Source organism: Medicago truncatula, chromosome 5, assembly GCF_003473485.1.
Source record: "Medicago truncatula cultivar Jemalong A17 chromosome 5, MtrunA17r5.0-ANR, whole genome shotgun sequence".
Taxonomy (NCBI): domain Eukaryota; kingdom Viridiplantae; phylum Streptophyta; class Magnoliopsida; order Fabales; family Fabaceae; genus Medicago; species Medicago truncatula.
The window spans coordinates 19809025-19832787 of NC_053046.1; the positions used below are offsets into that span (position 1 = coordinate 19809025).

Below are 23763 nucleotides of genomic sequence, written 5' to 3' on the forward strand. Positions count from 1 at the left end.
GGCTGCATTTGATCCATACTTCGTTTACGACTAGCAATATGTGGCTAAGTGCCTAAGTGACTTCAAACTAAATGTCTACCTAGTTAACTTCACAAAATCATACTTGTCAAGCAATCAAGTAAATGAAGAACACTTTCTGACTAATCTGAAGGGACCAATCCCACCGTCCAGAGGAAATCGAACCTGAGACCTTGAGAGGAGCACACTCAAGGATCCCAAAATTCTTTGTATAATTAGCTTAACCCCAAATTCTTTGTATAATCTGCTTAAGTCTAGATCTAGCTTAATTCTTTGCATAATTTGCCTGAGATTATTATAATAACTTGGAAACACATGTTGATTCTACTTTAATAATAATGAAAAAGAAGAAAAAAAAAACTCATGGTTGAACTCAAACCAAACTCCAGCTTACTATGCCTGGATTTCAGGAGGAGTCATTTGTATCAATAAAATCCCGTTCATGTTAACATTAACAAATTAAAATAACAACAAAGGAAGCATATAATACAGAACTAAAACCAAATGCGCAATTGATAATAAAAACTTGTTTGACAAACACAGCTCTGTAATCAATGTTAAGCACATTTAAAATATAACATTCTTGAAGAACTTATATCCCAACAACCATAACCTATAATACATCACCCATTTTGTTCACACAACTTGAATTTTAACAGAGATCATTCTCAAGTGAACGCTTCCCAAACGAGAAATCATTTTCCATCTCCTGGCCCACCAAAGAGATAACCCAAAGAAGAGCCACCACCAGGTGCAGCATGAACCTTGGTTGAGGGTCGGTCCTGCAGTCAAATAAAAAAAAACAATTATAAATCAAAATAATCACAAAGAAATCTAAGCACGAGCTCAAAAGCAACAATAAGATATCAATGTTTCATTTATTTCTTGAGGTTGTTTTTGAAGTATTGTCCTAATGTATGTGCAACTTGCAAGATATCACTTTCTAGTATAACACAAATAACAACAAAATATTGTTCCATCATGTTAAATGCCAGTCACCTACATGCACGGCCAAATTCAGTTTACAAAACAATAGAGATGCCCTATCACTGACATAAAAGTCATTGTGGTAATTTTGATACTAAAGTTTAAACAAGGCCAAGAATCAATATCAACTGACCGGAAAATAACCTTAAGCATTATGAATTATGAACATACATAGACTATTGCAGATAGCCTGATATACAGGTCACATTTATTGAATAGGTAGATCAATAATATTTTCAAATTTAGGTATTGAAGAATCTAACTCTTGATCATGATTTTTTTCTCCTTCAAATATTTGTTAATGTCTGCACTTTTACATACATCGGTAAAACTAACTAGACTGAGACAACCAAATCTAATTCCATTTTGAATTTCAACACATGTGGTGGCAAGTGAAAAAAACATGGTCTAGACAACTTCACTGCAACAAAAAATACTACAAATAGACTTGGGACAGTCAAATATAATAAACTACCATGTCTATAAGTGTGCAGTGACCAGATTTTATCCCTCATAGTGACTTTTCATATTCATGTTGTAAAGCAGTTCAGGCTTTAAATATCAGTCTAACAACGCTTAACTTGGAAAAATATAACAAGCACAATTAGTACCGTGATGAAGTTGCCGGTGTTCAGACCATCAATAGAATTACTATTGATGCCAGCAGGCTTGCTTGGGTCTATAGCTTTAGGAGCAGCTGCAGGTTTTGAAGGGGGTGCATTATTTACAGGCTGCACTTCAGGTTGTGCAGTAGTTGCTGCCGGCTTTGGGGCCTCTCCACTGCCAAAAAGATAACCCAATGAACTTTGACCACCACCACTGCTATTTCCACGACCCATCACGTTCAAATAGAATCTAGTCTTTGCCTTCAAATGGGTGAATAGCATTACAAAAAATTAGAATTATTATATTAAAATAAGTATAACAATAAAAGGGGGGAGACAAACTATGGGAAACAGTAAATATTAATTCAGACAACATTCAATGCAAAGTATACACTCAAAAGTAATCAAACGACTTTGCATTCGAACAACAAGCACATACTTTTCCATTTCCTTCTTACAAAGGACACCTAAAATGCTTGGAAAAAAAATCACATATAAAATGACCAAGTCAAAATGAACAACATGATCCTCAAAGCTCACTGACATACTGTTTCAATGTTTAACTACCATGGATTTCTTTATCTAGTGGCCTATTGACCTAGTAATTTCATAGGCCTGTAACCAGGGTGTATAAGAGAAGACCCCATAGACCCAAACCCAATGATAATGATAAAGGTCCAAACGAGTATGAGAGAGGAAAAGGAGGGAGACGTGCAGCTATAGGGGGATGATTAAGTGGGGAAGGGGAGAGCCAGAGGTGTCACCGAGGGGTTGGGGAAGTGTCATGCGGGATTACGGGTGACCATTTAGAAATGGAGTTTGATTATTAAGAATGGTTTTGGGGGGAGACGTGGGGAAAAGGAAATATTTGGGAATAGTTTGGGCAAATCCGAGTTCTTCTATCAGCCTATTGAGATAGTAACCTCTTACTACAAGGAGTATTCTTCATTTCCCATAGCTCCTACTTCAACATATATCTCATTGCTATCATGATTATATTCCACCTAAATCATTTAAAGATTTATCATAACCAATTATCAACCTACAATACAACAGAAGCAACAATCGCATAATAATAAAACAGAATAAACATTGTCATTATTTCTAATAAACATAAACATACATTTCTCTCGTCCCCCTCCCTTCCTCTTCAATTCATTACATACCCTACCCTTCCCTTTCTTCCCATCCATTTGTTTGAAAATAGGGAAAAAGTAACTGATATTACTCGCATTGACAGAAGAAAGCAGCATTAAAAAAAACGAGACAACTAGCATTCTCCACGACTTCGAAAGATCATATCAAAACATTGATAGGAACAGTAGATTCAGAGTTATGCAAGATCTCTAACTCACAATTTCTTCATACACTAACTAAACCTAACCGTTGAAGCATTCATTTATCCAATCTTAATCATTTCCATTTTTTTTTTTTTCAATACTTCTTTCATGAACCCTTACCCTCTCAAGTCTCTAAATGATTCAATGCATCAATAATCTATATAACCCAGTATCATCACCATCATCATCATTCACATTTCATAGCATAAACACAAAACAATGAATCAAATCAAATTCAATTCTGAATATTCAGCGGCGAAGGCATAAAAACACACCAATTCACAAACAGAGATCATCAAGTAAATTAAGAAAACATAAAAACGAAAATTGAAAATAGATCTGAAGAAATGAGAATAATGGATCTCGAGTAAAAAAGCATAGATCAAAGGAATAAGAATGGCGTACAAGGAAATGGGGTTTCAGATCCAGCGAAATTTGAATGAAAATGGAAGATAATGAATGATATATAAACCCTAATTTGAAATGAATAAAAGGAAAAAAAGAGTTACCTGTGTGGATGGCTGTGAGAGAAGCAGATCTGGAAAACGCAAGGGACAGGGCAGAGTGGTTAGTGAGTGGTTTAACAAGAGCTGTATGTGCGTTATAAATAGTGCTTCTTACTTTTCAATTTCAATATTTCTTATATCATTTTTATATATTTAAAAATTCCAACTTTTTTAATAATAATAGTAAAAAACAAGCTTAATTTATATTTTCGGTGCTCCATGTCTAGTGACCAAATCTTGTTCCCTCCTATTTTTGTTGATCTATGGACCAATCTAGACCCATTAATAAATAGGGAAATGTTAACTAATGCCCCTGAGCATTAGTTAAGGAGATTAATACAGAAATTTTGCATTGAGAAATGATGAAAAGTGGAATGTTCTGAAGTAGATAAAATAGTCACAAGGAAGGGGGGTTTGAATTGTGACCCTTTAAAAATTAAACCTGTAACTTAAAATTGATTCTCAAGTTGAAACTTGGAATGGTTAAGTTAAAAGCAGACTTCAGAACGTTCTGATGCCTGATTGCAAAAACAGTTTAATAAAGTAAATGTGTTTGTGTGTGTTGTGTATGCAGTAAGTAAAGAGTATAGGGAAGAGAGAATCAACACACAGAGAATTTATAGTGGTTCCCCCAATGTGGGTTAGTCCACTCCTCACAATCTTGTGAGAGTTTCCTCTATGATGCTTGAGATAACCTCTCAAATCCTGCACCTTACAATCTTTGTTCACCTGAACAATTACAATTCTGTATTCTCTAAGCCTCAGCAGGCTTGCACCTTGTTGCTAAGTTAACCACTTAGACTTTTACAAACTCAGCTCAAACTAACACTTTAGTACCCCTAAAGCTAGATGAGATTTGTTTTTCTTCTTGCTAAGTTGCCCACTTAGACTTTTGCTCCTTCTGCTCAAACTAACACTTTAGCACCTCTAAAGCTAGATGAGACTTTCTTTTCTTCTTGCTAAGTTACCCACTTAGACTTTTGCACCTTTAGCTCAAACTAACACTTTAGTACCTCTAAAGCTAGATGAGACTTTACAAGATGTTTGAAGCTTGAATGATTGAAATCAGACAAGAGAAGAAAGGAAAGAAGTGTTATCTTTAAAGAGATAACAAAGAGTATTGATGTGCACTAAGGAAACAAGAGCCTTAGAGATTGATCAATTTCAATTTGCAAGAGCTTCAAACAATCTTTGTTGTTTTCTTGTATGCTTTGCAATTTGTGTGGAGTTTGAATGTTTGATAAACAAACAGAGGAGGAAGAAGAAGTTATCTTTAAGATAACAGAGAGTATTGATTTGCACTAAGTAAACGAAAGCCTTAGAGATTGATCAATTTCAGTTTTGCAAGAGCTTCAAACAATCTTTGTTGTTTTCTTGTATGCTTTGCAATGGTGCAAGTTTTGCTAATGCCTTGATCTCTATTTATAGAGTCTTTGGACTCATATAGCCGTTGTAGGATGTCCAATGGTGTTATGCCATGTGTCCTGGGTCCCACAAGCTTTAACTTGAAATTCTGGGCAAACATTCTGATCTCTGATGAACATCAGAATGTTGTTGTGTTCATGATGATCTTCATCTGGGTTCATCATGTATGAATGAACACATGAAGTTCTGGGCTATGCATATGTTTTTCATATGAATTTCTGGACAATAACCAATGTATGGACTTTTCTTCATACATCAGAATGTTCCTTTCCCAGATTTTGTCTTGGAACCGGTGCAGGAGGATTTAGTGGGATTCTGCATCTTCATGCCCATGCTTTGAGAGATTGTGTTGTCCTTGTTCAGTACCAACTCTCAGACGTGTCTATCTCTTGTTAAAGATGACAGATTTTCTTTGCTTCTCACCTACTATACTGTTCATAAAGTAAGCATGAGCTGAGCTTGAACATTCTGATCATCAGAATGTTTGATATTCATGATGCTCTTCATCTGGGTTCATCAAGGATGAATGTCAGATGAGTTTCTGGATCCATTCCATACGTGACATGAGATTTGTTCAAGTGTTATCCTTCAAAAGTTACTTCTCCATATGCATCAAAAGTTGCTTGAAAAAGTAGGATAAAGTTGAATCAAATCTGTCTTGGATTTGGTGCAAGAGAGAGAGAGGATAGTGGATCTGCAATCTTCAGGCCCATGCTTCAAGGAGATTTGCTTGATTCATATCAGAGTACACGTTATCTCTGATGCAAGATCTCCTTTGCTAGCTTTTCCATCTTTCCACCAACTACACTGTTTATGGCTGGAAGCATGTGCAGAAGTGAACATTCTGATCTCAGAATGTTCCATTTGTTCTTACTTTAGGTTGATCTGTAAGACTTAACTTTTAATGTAATCAAACCTAATAGTAAGACACAACTGAAGTGCAGTGAATGCATCATCTAGGATAATATTCTCATTGAAATATTCCTAGTACTTTAATGTTCATAGTCTTGGATGAACATTAAAGATCCTTTTGACATAGTTCCTTGTTCATGCCTTTATTTGTTGATAGATCCATGCAGATGTACTTTTCTGGACCTTTTATTCATGTCAAGTGTACTTGCATGTTCTTCACGTTCTTGATGAATCTGGGTTGCTTATGAACAACCTTCTGAACTATCATCAGAACGTTCTGATCAACATTCTGAACTAACTTTCTGAACTTCAGAATTAGTTCATGGATTCAATGTCCTTTGATTTTATGCATCTTGGTATGATTCAAACCTTATTCCTGTCTTAGTAAAAACACTCAAGAGCACAAGTTAAATACCAAGGAATTAATTAAAGTCCATTTAATCCTTAATCATTAAAGTTTATTATCTTTAAAATTAATTAGGGATTTTGCCTCAACATGTTCCACTTTAGAAAAGTCAAAAAGTTATTGTTTTTGATTAAAAAAAAAAAATTATTTTTAGCTTTCTTAACTAGCGCCCCGGGGCAACGGTTAACACAACCCTAATAAATATCACATAAAACTCACGTTCATGACGAGTAAATCCTCGTTTTTGTTCGTCAAAGTAAAACTCGTTGTATAACACGTTTTTTAATCAACGAAAATTAATACACACTTTGTCCCATTATAACTGAGCATTTTGCTCATTTCAAGTGAAAGAGAGAGAGAAATGGTTTTGAGTGTTTTATCATAAATGTAAAGTAGAATATATTGAATTGAAAGTGGTGAAAGTAATATTAATTAGAGTTATAATTGAAAAAGAGTACTCCCTCTGTCTCATATTAGAGGACCTAGTTGACTCCGATACACGTACCAATGCATATGTTTTATCTTTGATATCTTCAATTCTCTACTAAAAAAATTATGAAAATTGAATATTTTAAAAATATTCATCGAGACGAATCCAACAACGTCTTACATGATATTATTTATCTTTGTGAATTATTAGAAAATATTGTCAAATAGGTCATCTATTGAGGGACGGGGAAGTAATTAATATTGTATTGGAAAGTGAAATAGGTCAATTTTTTTAGGACAATACTTTTTTGCAAATGACTCGGTTATTAATAATGAGTTTGAGGGACGGGGAAGTAATTAATATTGTATTGGAATTAACAAATATCAAACTCATGAAGCGAAAGTGAAGAGTTAGTATTTGTTAATTCATCATCTCAAATATCAATTTATAAAGCGAAAGTGGAGTTTTTATATTGGAACAAGAGAAATTAGACAAAGATTGCGAAACATGAGAATAGTCTAGCAAACCTTGAGACAAATAAAGTTTCGTTCTTCAAGGATTCCAATAGCAATCAACCATGAGAATAGGCGTGGTTGCTAGAGGAACACACTCACTGAAACCGAAAAGAGATGTTATAGGCCTAAGAGAAACTTGTCTTTAGAAAGTAAATCCAATATCAAATTCCGATTTATGATTTGTTTGTGAAGGGCTTGTTATTTACATGAACCAATAATCCCAAGGCGCTTTTATTTTTATTATTTTCTTTTAATTAAAAATCCAAACTTTATAACTCAAAACTCTTTTCTAATCATTGTTGAAAGTTAATTGAATTCATAACTCCCTGTCGGAACGATACTCGTTTATTACTACTTCGATAAACCGTGCACTTGCGGATTTATCAAATCAAGTTACAATGTTCAATCTAAATTATTAGAAAAATTTGAATCATCTCCAATTTTTGTACTACTCTAAATAATACTCATTCTAGTCATTATTATAAGAAACAAAATCACTTTTAGATTCTTTGAATAATCGATGTATCTGATTTAAAAAATGATTTTTGCTTATAATATTCACCGGAGAGAGTACTTAGGGATTAAATTAGATATCAATGTCATATTTTTTTTCTCTTTAATTTTCTTTTAATTCAAATCTTCCTATAGTAGACGATGCTTTTTGGAATTTCGGTTAATACTTACATGTTGATGTGTGCACAAAAACCTTTAATTTCTTGCAATTCTGTGCAATGTTCAAGGCATGTTAAGCCCCTTTTGTATTAACACCCATCGATATGTCAAATCTATAGAGAAATAGAGTATTATCAAACAAGTTCACTAGTTAGATAGTTATCTCTGTACACTATTAGAAAAAGCAAAATTAGCGAGGGAAATTAGTGAAAGATTTTACATTTTCCCTCACTAACTTTCCCTCACCAATTTTTGTTTTTTTAGTAGTGATAAATAGACTTCATGTAACTAACTTGTATTTAGATGAATGATTCAAGGTTTAATAGTGTTTTACCTTCCTGTAATATAAGTCATTTTTGGGTTTTCCCAGTAAAAAAAAAGTTTGAATTTCATCCCTGTAATATGAAGATTCTTTAATTTTAAACCCTCAAGATAGTTTTTTTTTTTCTTTTTTCTTTTTGAAGGAAGACCCTCAAGATAGTTGACTACACATTTATACTTATGTGAAGTAATGAGTCAACATTTTTTTTTGGTAGACTGAGTCAACATTTTTTTTTGTCAAATAGTTTGGTGGATAGAGCTCACACAATTTAATTGTGGAGAAGTGGAGTATCCGGGATTCGAACCCCAACCCCTGCATATAAAATGCAATATCCTTACCAACTGAGTTAAGCTCACGAGGATAACATTTTTTAATAATGTGACACGTTGATTGTGTAATTATTAATTTTTTTACATTTATTTTAATTCCAATTGGTTTTGAAACAATCCATTGTAAATACTTTTGAAACAATAAGCTCTAAAGAGCAATGTTTCTACAATTCATATTTTGATAATAGGAACTATGAATTATTACAATCCATTTTAAATACTTTTCAAACAATAAGCTCTAAAGAGCAATATTTCTACAATTCATATTTGGATAATAAGAACTATGAAATATTACAATCCATTTTGAATATTTTTCAAACAATAAGCTTTAAATAGAAATTTCCAGCCATTTTGGGGAAGTAAATATTCTGAAATTACTTCATTGCATACTTGACAAGACCAGGAATGTGAGTATTCATCATGTAGTTTGTCCAATTAATGCTAATGGGGTCAAACTCTAGAATTCCATTCTCCATGTTATAGCCCTCTACTGCCCTCCTTAAATTTTTCGTGTTCGTATCATCAAATCTAAAATGATAATTAATTCATATTTTCATGATTATGGAGAGGAAAAATAGTATATCAAATACAACATCTAATAAATAGAAAGGTTCATGAAATTACATACACTGCTTTAAAATACACGTATGGTTTGTATAGTTTTGCAAGTCGCTTCACGAGTCGTATTTTTTTGTTTTTATCAACATAAACATCTTGGAAGGAATGACATATCAGTTTGTTCACCAAATTTAAGACCTTGCATATATGCCAACACATATTAAAAGGATTAATTAGTAAAAATACTACACGAATGTGTTCCTATGAAATTTATTTTATTTTAGACTTAAATATGTATTTCATCCTTGCAATTAGGGGTCGTTTAAAAATTGGTCCATGTATTCGTTAATCCTTGCAAACTAGCCTTGTAATCATTAATCATTTAAAATTTCGTCCTTTGATCAACTTAATCACTGCCACGTAACTAATTTGATGACGTGGCAATCACTGGCACACATGAAATTCCAATTTTGCCCTTAAGAAGAGGACAAAATATTGAAGAAAGAATTGGAAACACAGGGGTAAAATTGGGATTTCATGTGTGACAGTGATTGCCACGTCATCAAATTAGTGACGTGGCAGTGATTAAGTGGGGAGAATGACGAAATTTTAAATGATTAAACAATGCAAGGGTAAATTGTTAGGATTAACGATTACAGAGACCAATTTTTAAACGACCTCTAATTGCAAGGATGAAATACATATTTAAGACTTTATTTTATTTTTAATAGGGGGAGCCACGACTCCTTTAGGCTCCTTAAGATCTCCGCCACTGTGATTTGTCAAAAAATGAGTGCTATCAATACACTCTCACATTCATTGGTAATTTTGTAGAATCATTTGTGTCAAAAATATAGCTTGATTTAATATTAGTTTGTTTGAGTACTTAACATTTAACAAACCTCAAGTGGGAGGACATATCGGGTCTCTGTATAAATGTTAAAAGCAGCCATACTTTTAAAGGCAATTCCCTTGGAGATGACTATTGGCTTTCCATCTTTGTTTAGGCAAGGAGTTTTCATGAAATACCGATGGGAAATATTGTGGACATCAGAAATTTTGAGAGGATTTCTTAACGAAGAAGAAACATGGTAGATGAAATTTTTAGGAGCTTGATTTGAATTAATAACAATGGCTGCAATCATACAATTGATGACCAAATCTGCAGGTATCTACATATCATTATCAAACATTTAGTAAGTTATATTTCTTTGTACTCTGGAAATATTTAGTGCATATCTAATTAAATCATGCATGCATAAAAATTCATGCGAGTTAAATTATGCCAGCATTTTATTTAACATAAAAAATAAAAAAATGCTAACAAATGCCGTTAGGGAATTGTTTAAACAATAAAAAATGATAAATTTTAAATAAAAAGTTGTGTAATTATTATTTTTCTATGTATTTGACTTGCATTTTCCAGTCAAAGTTTCTTATTATAAGTTCCTTAATTCCTTAATTAATTCTTTAAACAGTGTCTTTATGACACTTGTTAGCATAACCCTATCAATCCTTTATTAACAAATCAAAATAGATATTTTAAGTAGATCATAACAAATAATTAGTTTATTAAAATAACAATCTTTGATTTTCTCACATTATATTTTACCGAGTATAATCCAAAATTTAAATAGGTCTCACAATTTATGTGTGTCTAAGAGTATGGCTCATGAAACTTACTATGTCTAAAACTGTCCTGGGATTACCGAGAAAATATGGAAGTTTCCCTTTACCATAGGCACATATCATACTATCAACAGTTCTGCAATCACAAGTTAAAACAAATATCATCACTATATATCAAATAAAAGATTAAAAATATTTTTCTTCCCTATAAATATATACTTATTTTTTTTTGTTTTAGCCCTCCTATAAAATAAATAGATTCTTATAGTTTTTTAAAAATTTCATGTCCAAAAATATGATGATTACTCAACAGTTGACTTAAATTAGGAACGAAAAATAGTGATTGAAATATTTTGTAGAACTAAAAGTGGAAGAATTTTTTTAGAGGAATTAAAACTAAAATTTGATAATTTATAGGGTTCAAAAATATATTTAACCTTAAAATAAAATCAACAACTAAAATAGGAACAAAAATAAATTCTCTTTTTATTTTCTTTTTATTGGTTAACTAGTTTATTGTGTAATTATCATATACCTTTGACCTTCAATCCAACCAGGAAACGGTTCTTTACTTGTACTAGTTATCATTGTGGGGCGTATAATGATCAATGGTACCTTATGTTTGTGATGAACTAAATCTCTCCCATTGCTTTTGTGAATGAATATGTGTTAGGCCAACCATGCAAATTTGCTCTAATTTTGCATTGGTTCATCATATGAGATCACAAATAATGTTAGATCGATACATAATAATTGCATAAAATCAAAAGTAAAAAAAAAAAAAAATGGTAAGAATTCGATGAACCTTTCAATTCCATAATCTTTCAATGCATATTTGAGAGTTTTTTCATCCACATTCATTGCTCGTAGTTCATCAAATTTTTTCTCCAGCAAATTCATTTCTGTGTGTATGTCTAGTTTTGAAGTCCCTTTTAGGGATTGACCCATCTCAAATGGTTTCTCTTGAAAAATTGATCCTTCTTCCTTAGCCTCTCCGCACACATAAGCTAGAAGTAATTATGCCAACAAATTATTATCATTTAAATTTAAGAAAATTAGAGAGAGTTGCAAAGATCACTATATAGTGAATAGGTGACATGTTTTAAACCTGATTATTATCGTTTTCTATCAGGTATGACACTCGTTAAGGAAATCAAAAGTATAAGGTTTGAATTGGATTTAACAATATTTTAACTTTTAAAAAGTTAAATTCATCATATTTAACCATTTTTTAATGCAATATTTCTATTTTTTTATCTCCTTAACCGATATCATACTTACCGGTAGATATGTGTACAAGGAGCTTTACTTTGTGACACTTTTTTGCAATGTTTAAGACTTGTAAAGCTCCCATCGTATTAACACCCATTGAGATGTCAAATCTGTACGAAATGATTGTTTATTATTTCAAATGATCAATTTAATCAAACAACAAAATTAAAGTGAGTTAGCCTCAATTTTGCCATAACCTTTCGTCAAAATTGGTAGTTGCAGCAGAATTGACAATAAGGTCTATCTCTTCAAACATCACATTTAAAATGTTTTGATCTTTTATTCCCAAATTTTCAACTGCAACATCTCCTGCTACTGCCACAACCTTCTTTGATATAAAAGAATTAAAATCTTCACCCCAATCATCCCGTAGCACTCGAAATAAATCTGTGTCAAAGACCTATTCAAACAATGTAATGTAGTAAGTCATCATAAAATATCTAGCTATACAATTTAATAAATTGTTACTCTCTCTAGTCATTATTAAAAGGAAAAAAAAAAAAAAACAGATTTGTTGTAAACTGACAAATTTTAAAATAGAGGGATCAATTTCGCAAAATGATGAAAATAGGGAATCAAAATTGCAATTAAACCTAATTAATATTATGATATCTTTTTTATTTTAAATAGTAATATTTGTAAACACTTGTTATTTGTTGATACATAATTATAATATATTTTTTTGTTAGATAAACGAAACGACAATAGTCATTGAAAACTCATACACAAGTTGAGAAGTCGGAATTCGAACCCAAATCACGGTATTTGATCTAGTAATTTTGATAATTTTACCAAATAAACCATGACTTGATACATAATCATAATTGTTGCTTTAAGAAATTTAAACCATAATATCAATATATTGAATATAATAAAGACATAATTCCTTATGACATAATTTATTTACAAGGACATATTTCATACTAATCATTTTTTCTCTCTCATGTTTTCTCAAGTGTTCACATCTTTACTCTTTTCGTTTTTTTTTTGTTGCAAATTCTGTCATATATTGAATACCCTTCTACGTACTCCCATTAATAAATTATTTACTAATAACAAGAAAAAAAAATCATACTTATACCTTTATAGTTTTTCCACACTAGTTTTCTAAGGTTCCCTAAACTGGTGGATAATCATATTCTCATTTCCTAAATATTTATTATAATAAAAAAAAAAAAAAATGAAGATTGAAGGTGTACCTCGTTTTGCAAGCGATGAGAGGCCATATCAGTATTTGAAGCTCTCACGAGAAGGTAAAGCTTTTGTATCTCTGGTTGAATCCGTAATATCTTTTCCACAAAAACTGCATATTCAAGATATATTGCACGATGATATAATAATATTTTATGAAATTTTATATGAATTAATCATTATTACTAACTTAGCATGCCTTGATGCATTTAAATCAGTTAATAAGGACAATCGTAATATATGCAAAGTCTGATAATCAAATTCCGGTAAAAAAAAACTTAGCTAATAATATATTTAGTAGTACCTTTCGCTAAGAAGCCTGTTGTGCCTGTCACTAAAATGGTTTTTCCCTTCATAAAGTTTTGCATGGTTCCCCAGTTCATTGTAGAGGACTAAAGTATTCCTCAAATTTCTCTATAGGGTTATGATTTAAAATCATTGGTTATCATAGTCATATTTATAGATAAATTTGGCACCTGTTTTTCGTCATATTTAATGAGGAAACCAGCGGTGCTCCCTCCTAACTCAATTAACTTTAATAAACTCATTAACTCAAGATCAAAGGAAGCAGTCCTATATTAACTTAACTTTCACAAAAAGAAGATTGTTTTTGGGACATGACAGATGCCTAATAATTTAGATGAGTCGGTAGAAATTAGGTATATAACCCCTTAAAAAAGGTTAAATTAACGATTATTCCATTGAGGATTTGAATTTGTATTCTAAATTTTACTAACCAATTTCATCTTGAAGGCTAAATTTTATTCTAAATTTCATATTTTAAGGTAAAAAATGATTTTTGTTCAAGGAAAAAAAAGGTGCGAGTGTTTTGACTCATGAATATAAAGTTAATGATTTTATTTTTAATTTTTTTTGTCATGTACATAAAGTTGATAATTTAAATAGGGAGGCTGGGAATTTTTAGGTTCACACTAATAACAACGAGGAACACTTGGTTGAACATAAACCCAAATTAAAATATTTGGGAACACACATAAAACTAAGAAAAAGTTGAAGAAAAACAAAATTACTATATATCAATTGATGTGACTAAATACTTTTTATTTAATTTTGTTAGTTTTATGTGTATGTGACCAAATAATATTTGAAAAATTATTGTGTAGGAACGAACCTAACTATCATTCTTACAAACAACAAATTAAAACATGACACGTCATATTTTTTCTCTTTTAACCATGATTGGTGGTGGTGAATACTAACTGCAAATAATGGTTGAGAGAGAGGAGGAACATTTATTTTTCATTTCTTAAATTGAGTAAATAGTCAATTACCCCCCTGAAATTGTAACTTTCGTCAAAAACCCCCCTGAATTTTGTAAAATGTCAAAAACCCCCCTGAAATTGTCAAGCGTCTGTCAATTACCCCCCTCCGTTAATTTCCTCCATCCAACATGCTGATGTGGCCGTTAACTGCCACGTGGCACTGACACATGGTCAAAAAAGTCATGCCACGTCATAGGGGGGTAATTGACTATATATATATTTTTTTGAAAAAAATCTGATTTTTTTTTTTTTTTTGAAAAAAATCTGATTTTTTATTTTATTTTAAAAATCTGATTTTTTTTTTCTTTTCATAATTAACATTTGTGCCATCCACTGAACATGCAAATACCCCCATGAAATTAAACATTTATGTGCAAATACCACCCTCAAATTTAAAATTTATGTAGCAAATATCCCCTCAAATTTATAACTTATATGCAAACATCTTCTCCAAATGTAAAACTTATATGCAAATTACACCTTGAATCATAAAACTTTAATGGTTAAGTAAAACTTATTCTTAATCTATAATTTACTATATCTCTAATAACAATAAAAAAGAAAAAAAATCACATCTTTAAAATAAAACAAAGGGGGAGAGGTTATTGGTGCATGAATGGATGGTTGTGTGTAGGCTCACGTAGAATTGTTTTTTGGCCAAGAGCTTGGGAATATTTCTAGCTATGCTCCTTCAGGGGTTCCCACGGAACACACCACTAGTTCTCTATTTGTTAAGGCCTAAGGGTGTTGCTCGAAATGATGACAAATTATTGCCATTACACTTTTGCTGTTGGAGAAAATTTAACTTCCCGCTGTAATTACACTTTGTCATAACTACCAAATTTACCTTCATATATTATATATATGTCTTGGTTAAATCCTTGTTAATTTTTTTTTTTCTGTAGGATCTGCAATTATTTGCTCTCAAAACACAACATTTTGATGCATATGCATCTCTGTTTCCATGTTATTTTAAAGATGTGATTTTTTTTCTTTTTTATTGTTATTAGAGATATAGTAAATTATAGATTAAGAATAAGTTTTACTTAACCATTAAAGTTTTATGATTCAAGGTGTAATTTGCATATAAGTTTAACATTTGGAGATGATGTTTGCATATAAGTTATAAATTTAAGGGGATATTTGCTACATAAATTTTAAATTTGAGGGTGGTATTTGCACATAAATGTTTAATTTCAGGGGGGGTATTTGCATGTTCAGTGGGTGGCGCAAATGTTAATTATGAAAAGAAAAAAAAAATCAGATTTAAAAAAAAAAAATATATCAGATTTTTTTCAAAAAATAAATAAATATAGTCAATTACCCCCCTATGACGTGGCATGACTTTTTTGACCACGTGGCAGTTAACGGCCACATCAGCATGTTGGATGGAGGAAATTAACGGAGGGGGGTAATTGACCGACGCTTGACAATTTCGGGGGGGGGTTTGACATTTTGCAAAATTCAGGGGGGTTTTTGACAAAAGTTACAATTTTAGGGGGGTAATTGACTATTTACTCTTCTTAAATTATTTTAAAATAAAACAATGACATGTCATGTTTTAATTTGTTGTTTATAAAAATGATATGTTAGGTTCGTTCCTACACAAGAATTTCTCATAATATTTATTTAGAGTTGTGTCTATGAAAGACTTTTCCATTAACAATTGTGATGATAGAAGATCAAGTTACGCGTCGATTGCTTGAACCCTCATTTTATGTGCCATTATAAATTATAAATCAAATCAATATAATTGTATTTTAATAGTAAATTAAAATAAAAAATTATTTTGTTCTTATTTTTTTTCAGGATTAATTTATATCTTATCTTTTTTCCCTTTAATTTAATATATTTTTAGTCTTTAGAGAAAAAAAATTGTATATTATAATTAGTCATTGTCAAATTTTTATTCTAACTTGTGTTAGAAACGATTTTATTTTTTAAAAAATAAAATGAAATTACTCAATTTAAAAAAAAGAGCTTAAAATCAAACGACTTGTTTTTCATATGTATCATTCAAACACTTTATGGTGACATGGTTTGTAGGTAAAAAATATAATTGTTCATCTTAATCCCTTTTAAGGTAAATATGTTTTTACTAATATTTAATTTGATCATTTATATTTCCATTATTCACTACTAGAAAAATCAATTTTAGAGAGGGTAAAAATCTGTCACTAAACTACCAATATTCCTTCATAAACCAATTTAATGAGGGATTTTGTGACGACCTGTAATCCCTTAAGAATATTGGCCTTGATAAATATTTGGGAGGGATTTTGGTTTCTGTCCCTAATTGACACGGATAAAATCCCTCGCTACTCATATAAATCCGTTACTAAAAATGAATCAGAAATGTGTTAAATCTTAGACAAATCCGTCAGTAATTAGTGAGAGATTCTTTTTCCCTCTCTAATAGTGAGGGACTATTCCATCACTTTTTACCAGTATTTCCCTTACTAATTAATGACGGATTGGTTTTCCCTTTCAAATTTTGAAGGCATATTTCATCAATTGTGATGAAACTGAATTCCCTCACAAACAACAATCTTTGTTATTAATGACAATTTTATTTACCTCACTAATTCAAACGATTTAATGTTCAATTATATTAATATTGTAAATGCATTTACTATATTGAACTTGTTGGAAATTATAAATATACATTAAAAAATACTTGATAAATTGTCTTCATACCCATCACATACATTCATCACCATAAAACATAAAAGTTATAAGGAAACTCTCAATAAGTTGACAACCATTGTTCAACTCTCAAAATACATAAAGAGTCATAAGGAAACCCTCAAAATAAATTTCATAAGGAAACTCTCGAAATAAGTTTCATAAGAAATACATAAACATTTTTAATGGTACTAGAAGTAGCACATTAACTAAGTTTACAATCAAGCTATCAAAATAACCATATATTATACATATTATATATCTATATATCAAGTAGATGCAGGTGGAGGTGGATGTAGATGACCTTGAGAAACCATTTCCATCAATTTAGTCATTTGCTCCCTAAGAAAACGTGAATCTTCCTGCGATGCACGAATCAACTCCTCATGAGTCTTCAATTTCTCTTTAAGTGATGCGTTTTCAGCCCTCATTTGATCAAATTCAGATTGTAAGATGTCGTCAGATCTGGGAGATTCCAAATCTAGACAGCTTATATTTCCCCGCTTCCGGGCCCAAACCATAAATACGACCCTTCTTATTTACTCCTCCAACAACATCTAAGAAGATAATGTTGTCACTTTCATGTCTAGAAACATCATCCCCTAGTGCCTCCTCATGTGAATCCCTCTCAATAATCCTTTTTTCAAACTCATCCTGCAAAATAATAATATTTTACTAACAAGTAATAATTTCATACTTCATTCATTTAAGAGAAACAAACTAACATTCTGATATATCTTTCTGTCAAGACAATTCAATATTTTTCCCAGAAGCAACATTCTTATACCGTGTTCACTACTTGCCTATATCAGTTTCCCAGAAGCATCAAACAAACTAACATTCTGATATATCTTCATGTCAAGACAATTCATTATTTTTCTCAATCTGCTTCTAAAATATGGACATAGTTTCTTATGGAGTTCTTTATGTCAAAAAAATAATCAAGTGGAGTTAGGTTTGGTATGGAAGAAAAAAAGAGAATTGAAATGGTAGTACTCATATGTGCTTAACAATTAAACATATACTTGCAGCCTGCTACATATGTGCTTAACAATTAACATGAGTGCAGAACCTCCATAGTAATAACATCAGTGTATAACTAGTTTCCAACAACTAGCATCAGTGAACAATTATTTCAGTGCAGAACTATTAAAACAATTAGAAATAGCATAAGTTCTTAACAATTAGCATCAGTGCAGAACCTCCATAAAAATAGCATCAGTGTATAACTAGTTCCCAACAACTAGCATCAGTGAACAATTATTTCAGTTCAAAATTATTAAAACAATTAAAAATAGCATCAGTTCTTAACAATTAGCATAAGTGCAGAACCTCCATATCATAGTTCAACTACTTTAAAAATAGACTAAATATTCATCAAGTTCAATAAGGTCATGAAGTAATAACTTACAACAATATCCTTTGATTGTGAGGAAACCCACTTGCTTGGATCACCTTTCAATTTGTGTCTGTCTACAAATATTTCCCAACATGTTGTAGTCACTTCTGGAGATGGTTTCTAAAAACAAAACGGATCAATCAATGTTAATTGAAATTAAAATGCTTAACCTAACAAATACAATTAAACTAAAATTTAATTACTTACTATTCTCTTAGAAATCTCAAATTTTGGAATTGACCCTCCAGTGTGGAGTGGAGCATTAGAAGATTTTCTGTTTTCGCTGTTAGTTTGTGAGAAAATAAAAAATAAAAAAAATCTAAGATTGAGAGAGAGATTACCGTGAGTTTTGAGAGAAGGAAAGATTTGAGGGAACGATTCTGGAAGAAGGAAGGAGGTTCGATTTTGGTGCTGAGGTTTGATTTCAGTGAAGATTTGAGATTCGATTTTGGTATGGTTTGAGGATTTGAGAGAAATTCAGTGAAATTTTGGTTTGATTTGAGGATATGGGGATTTAGGAGTGATTTGAGGAGATTCAGTGAAGCTATTTGGAGTTCGATTTCTGCATTTTTGGAGCTGGAGTTCATAGGTTGTTTTAGGATCGTGAAAAAATTTGGGGAGAAAAAGTTGAGTTCATAAGCTGTTTGGAGTTCGATTTGTGCATTTTGGAGTTCGATGTCTGCACTTTGGAGCCAAAAGTTGGGGGAAAATTTTATTTTAAGGTTTGTGAAAAAAAAAAAAAAAGAGGGGGAAGGTTTCAGTATAAGAAGAGGGAAAGCCAAAACGTGAAACAATTGGGGGAAATAATTCAGATTTTTCATTAATATCAATAATTGTTAGTGATGGATTAATTTCCTCACCAATTATGTAGTGGACATTAGTGATGGTTTTAGTGAGGGAATCGTTAGATAAGGATCACTTCCGTGTCAAATTCCGTAACAAACGTTTAACTTATCAATTTGCTAAGGGATTTAGGGACGGGTATTTTGTGAGGGATGTTTAAACCATTCCCTCTCTAATCATTGGCAATTCAATTTTTGTGTTTTATACAGAAATCCGTCACTAAATCTGTCACAATTAGTTACGGAATTTTGTCCCTCCCTAAAATCCCTCTCTAATTTGTGTTTTTGTAGTAGTGATTTGACCTTCAACATTTACAAAGGAAACACGTTAGTTTTGGCGTCTTAAAAAAATATAGTTTTGGCGTCTTAAAAAAATATAGTTTTGGCATGTTTGCTGCCGAATACAAAATAACTCTTCCATTATAACAAAAATGTGATATTTACAAAACATATGAAATATAAGTTAAGCACAATTAAAATTTATGAACCGATGTGTTATTTGAAGGTGAGAAAAACATAAGAATGAGAGGTTTAATCGTGTTGCCTTTTTCTAAATCTTTTTTGAAGTGTTTGCAAACTGGCCAAAGTCTGAAGCAGAAAACATAGTTATGTTCAGAGTCTGAAACAAAATTAGAATGCAGTTGAGAGAGAGAGAGAGAGAGCGCGGGGGGGGGGGGGGGGGGGGGAGAGAGAGAGAGGACACAAGGTGATTTATACTAGTTCCTCTCACAAACCGAGAGTAGTCTAGTCCCTGGCACTTCAAAAGGATTTTCAATATAAACACTAAGATTACAAATGCTCAAGCACACAAGCGAGAGACTTCTATTGCTAAATTACACAAGAGAGATAATTCATTCGCTCGATCATAACTAAAAGAGACTTCTACAATTTAACTTAATCAAATAAAAGATTATTTGGGTTTTATACTTGATATACGATCAGAGGAGTAATCAATAAAATTTAGATTGAACTCTAAGACTTAAGAATTTCTAAGATATGAAAGTTTATAAGAAATTCTCTAAGTGATTGTGCACTTTTGATTTTCACACGGGCATTTTCAAAAGTTTAGAAAGTTGTTATGATTTTCAAGTCTTTAGCTCATTATACAGAGAAAAATTTGAGACACGTTAGATAGTGCCAACACATAAATTTGAGTCCTTTAGAAGCTTGATTAGAGACGTGGGAATGTTTATTGATTTGGTTAATGTCATTGAAAGTTCATTTGAAATTCCTTTGCTTCAATTGAAATTATATGTTTCATTGCCTTTGTCCTTAAAGTTCTTTGTTTATTTCAGCACGTGGTCAGAAGATAACAAATTGTGCGATCAGAGTCTGATAGTGACCTTCCATCAGAAGACGAAAAAACATGTTAGAGGCTTCTGATACAAATGCGGCCTTAAAATGTTACATATATTTGTTTAGCGCATAAATTTTTTAGAATCATTGCGATGCTCCAGTGGTTGAAAGATGTGTGCGTGGGCTTCTGATTTTCGGTTTGACTCCCAAGAATTACTTTTTTATTATTATGTTTTAATTTTTTTTTTCCAGCATAAGAAAACCAAGTGTTAAACCAGCAATAAAGCATAAATGCATAAGTGTGCCTCCCAGCAAATTCTTGCAATTAAAATAAATGATAATGTTTTTGAATTTTTGGTGCGTTTTTTTTTATTGGAGGGGCCAATTTTTAAGATTGCATCGGGGCCTCCGGATTGTTTAAGACGGCCCTGGTGAGGGAACCTTTAGGATACCTTGAATTTAGGAACCTTATTATATGACATTATTTCCAATATGTCTGAGAGAGTAAGAACCTACATGTAACCCTCCAAGTGTAAGTGTATCTCTCTATATGATTGTTAACCCCAAACACTTAAACCCTAGGAACTCTGGTGTAATGGTTGCAACTTGCAGCTGGAGGGAAATGAACTCATATATATCTCTGAGAGAATAAGACCCCACACGTATCTACCCGTGTGATCAGCAAGTGCAACTTGACAGCTGATACTAATAGGTAGTAAAACTCCATGAACTCATCACTTAGATAGAAATGCTAAAAGTTGAATAAGACTTGACTATTAAGTAATTCCATCAAATAAATAGTTGATTTGCTACTTGTTCAATTCCATCTGTCCATTTTTTAGTGTCACTTGGAATGCCGAGCAAAATTAACAATAGAAAAGTTAAGAATACAATTGAATTATTTAAATAAAACCTTCATTCAAATTCATATATAATATAACATGAATAATATAGCATCATATAGCAGAAAATAATAAAAATAAAATAAAAGACATTATAGAGTATCACACTATAATAAGTGGCCCTCCCTTAATTATAAGCTATAGATATAGTATTAATAAAACCACCGATGATCGTGGAAGAGCTGCTTCAGCAGCTGGGTTCTTTAGAGTGCAGTAGAGGGAGAACTTAGTACAAGTGATGCTTCCCGGATTAAGGACGCACCGATTGTACCAAGTTATACAATAGGGTGGCCATATAAATGTATCAATTCCACTTCCATCTGCTACAGCAGTTGCAGTAAGTAGGAAGAGGAGGATTACAACAATTGCAGTAAATAGGTGTATTGTGACTAACTTATAACTATTTTTTAATTAGTTATTTTTTTAATGGTAAACTAACCCCTTTAAATTGGAGTCAGAGAGAATCGCTATAGTTAGTTATTTTCTTAAACTATTATAGAAGCTACTCTTGAATTTCTGCATACGTGTTAGGATAAGAAATTAGACTTCAGTTACGATTATTAGTGGATTTTATGACAACTATTCTTTTAAGTTTGATTTGTACGCTTGCTTCACGAATAACCGTAACTGAAGTCTAATTTCTACGTAAAAAATAATTTCTATCGTTAATAATATTACAAGATCCACACTTTTCAATGCCATCCACCTACGTAAAAATATATTATATAAGTGTTCGCTCAAATCGACTTCAACTTAGGTAGTATGCAAGGTAACCAATCGAACCACATGATAACAAGTCCTTGGTGAGGTTGATAAAATTATGAATTCGTTGATATTCTTTATAGACTCATTCATCAAGGCTCCCTAACACATCAATGTATTAGGTATATTGGTCTTTGCCTAATGTGACAACTCAACCCATTAAATTGGGTGATGATATTGGTCTTAGTCTAATGTGTTTGAGAAAATTATATCCATAATGTGAGATGACCAATAAACCACATCATCACCTAAACACATTAAGACATTAGGTATATTGATCATCTTATATATATGTTTCTCAACACCTACTTATGCATTTAATATGAAATTTTAAGTCACAATTGACAAATTAATACATATGTTTTTAGTGTGAGACTTTATGCGTTTGTGATATAGTGACAAGCCAAGTAAAAAAAAGGCGGGTCGATAGTGATTTTATGGAGGGAGGTTTATGTTCATATCTTTCATGAAAAAAGATAAAGAAAAATGAAAGAATATGAAAAAGAAAATTGAAAATGAGAAAAATGATAAGGAAAAAAAGTAGTGTATTTCGTTTGTGGAACTATTATAAATAGAGTTAGTTACCGGTAATTTTATGAGTAAGTTAAAAGAGTTGAAGAATTATGCGTTATATTTCAACAAAAAATAGACCTAATTAAAAATAATGCAACATCATTTTAAAATTCCTAATAAATATGTACTTTGTCAACTCAATATAAATTAGAAAAAAGAAAGAAGATGAAAAAGGAATTTGAACAGGATAGAAATGATAATAAAGAAACTAAGGATTTGATGTTTTATCCGTGAAAGTATAGAGAATAAAGTGAGTTGCTGATAATTTTATGGATTTGTTGATGCAGTTGAACTACTGGGTAATTATGCTACCAAAATATTAGACTCATTAAAAAATATCACATCAATTTAAAATGTCAAAAAAACATATATTTTGTCAACTCAACAGAACACATTTATATGTTTCTATTATTAGATCCCACAAAATATCAAAAGTGAAGAAATTTGAAATAACAAAGGTTGAATAAAAAATAGCATGAAAGCAAATAGGATAAGAGCAACCACACAAGTTACTACAAGAAATGTTGCATATTGCCAGGAGCAAGAACTCCTGGCAAATTTGCCAGGAGCAATGCCAGGGATGCCCCTGGCAAAATGACTTTAGAAAAGATGGGACCCAATTCTCATAAAACCCCTGGCAAAGTGTAAAGTGGAACTCCTTTTCTTCACATCTGGGCTGGCCAAAGATAAAACACACGCACTCTTCATATTCTTTTCTTCTTTTCCTCTCTTCAACGAGAAGCTTTCACCTCCAACAAAACCTAGTCGCCGCCGCCTCCTCCTCCTCCCCGTTGGCCATCTCCATCCTCCAACATCATCGATCCGTTCATTCTTCTCCTCCTCCTTTCCTTGATACAATTCTCTGTTACCCCTCACTGGGCTCTTCAACTTCGGCGACGGCCAT

The 23763-nt window shown here is 31.8% G+C and overlaps 2 protein-coding genes and 1 pseudogene across 2 annotated transcripts; all 3 read right to left on the reverse strand.

Annotated features, from left to right (window-relative positions):
• Positions 1-500: 500 nt before the first annotated feature.
• Positions 501-3608, reverse strand: LOC11423428 (protein SPIRAL1-like 2). The gene is made up of 3 exons (XM_024783145.2): positions 3460-3608; positions 1617-1871; positions 501-800 (listed from the first exon to the last, which is right to left on the reverse strand). Exons 2-3 carry the CDS (start codon positions 1842-1844, stop codon positions 714-716), a joined length of 315 nt encoding a protein of 104 aa, XP_024638913.1. The 5' UTR covers positions 1845-1871; positions 3460-3608; the 3' UTR covers positions 501-713.
• A 6200-nt stretch (positions 3609-9808) lies between these two features.
• On the reverse strand, positions 9809-13532 carry LOC11423429 (probable fatty acyl-CoA reductase 4). The gene is given in 9 exon segments (XM_039834551.1): positions 9809-10197; positions 10709-10790; positions 11190-11292; positions 11295-11347; positions 11460-11661; positions 11936-12036; positions 12124-12326; positions 13126-13229; positions 13422-13532. Coding segments are annotated over 9 exon segments (1206 nt in total). The 5' UTR covers positions 13501-13532; the 3' UTR covers positions 9809-9918.
• Positions 13533-17277: 3745 nt separating this feature from the next.
• LOC25494666 (uncharacterized) lies at positions 17278-23763 on the reverse strand (annotated as a pseudogene).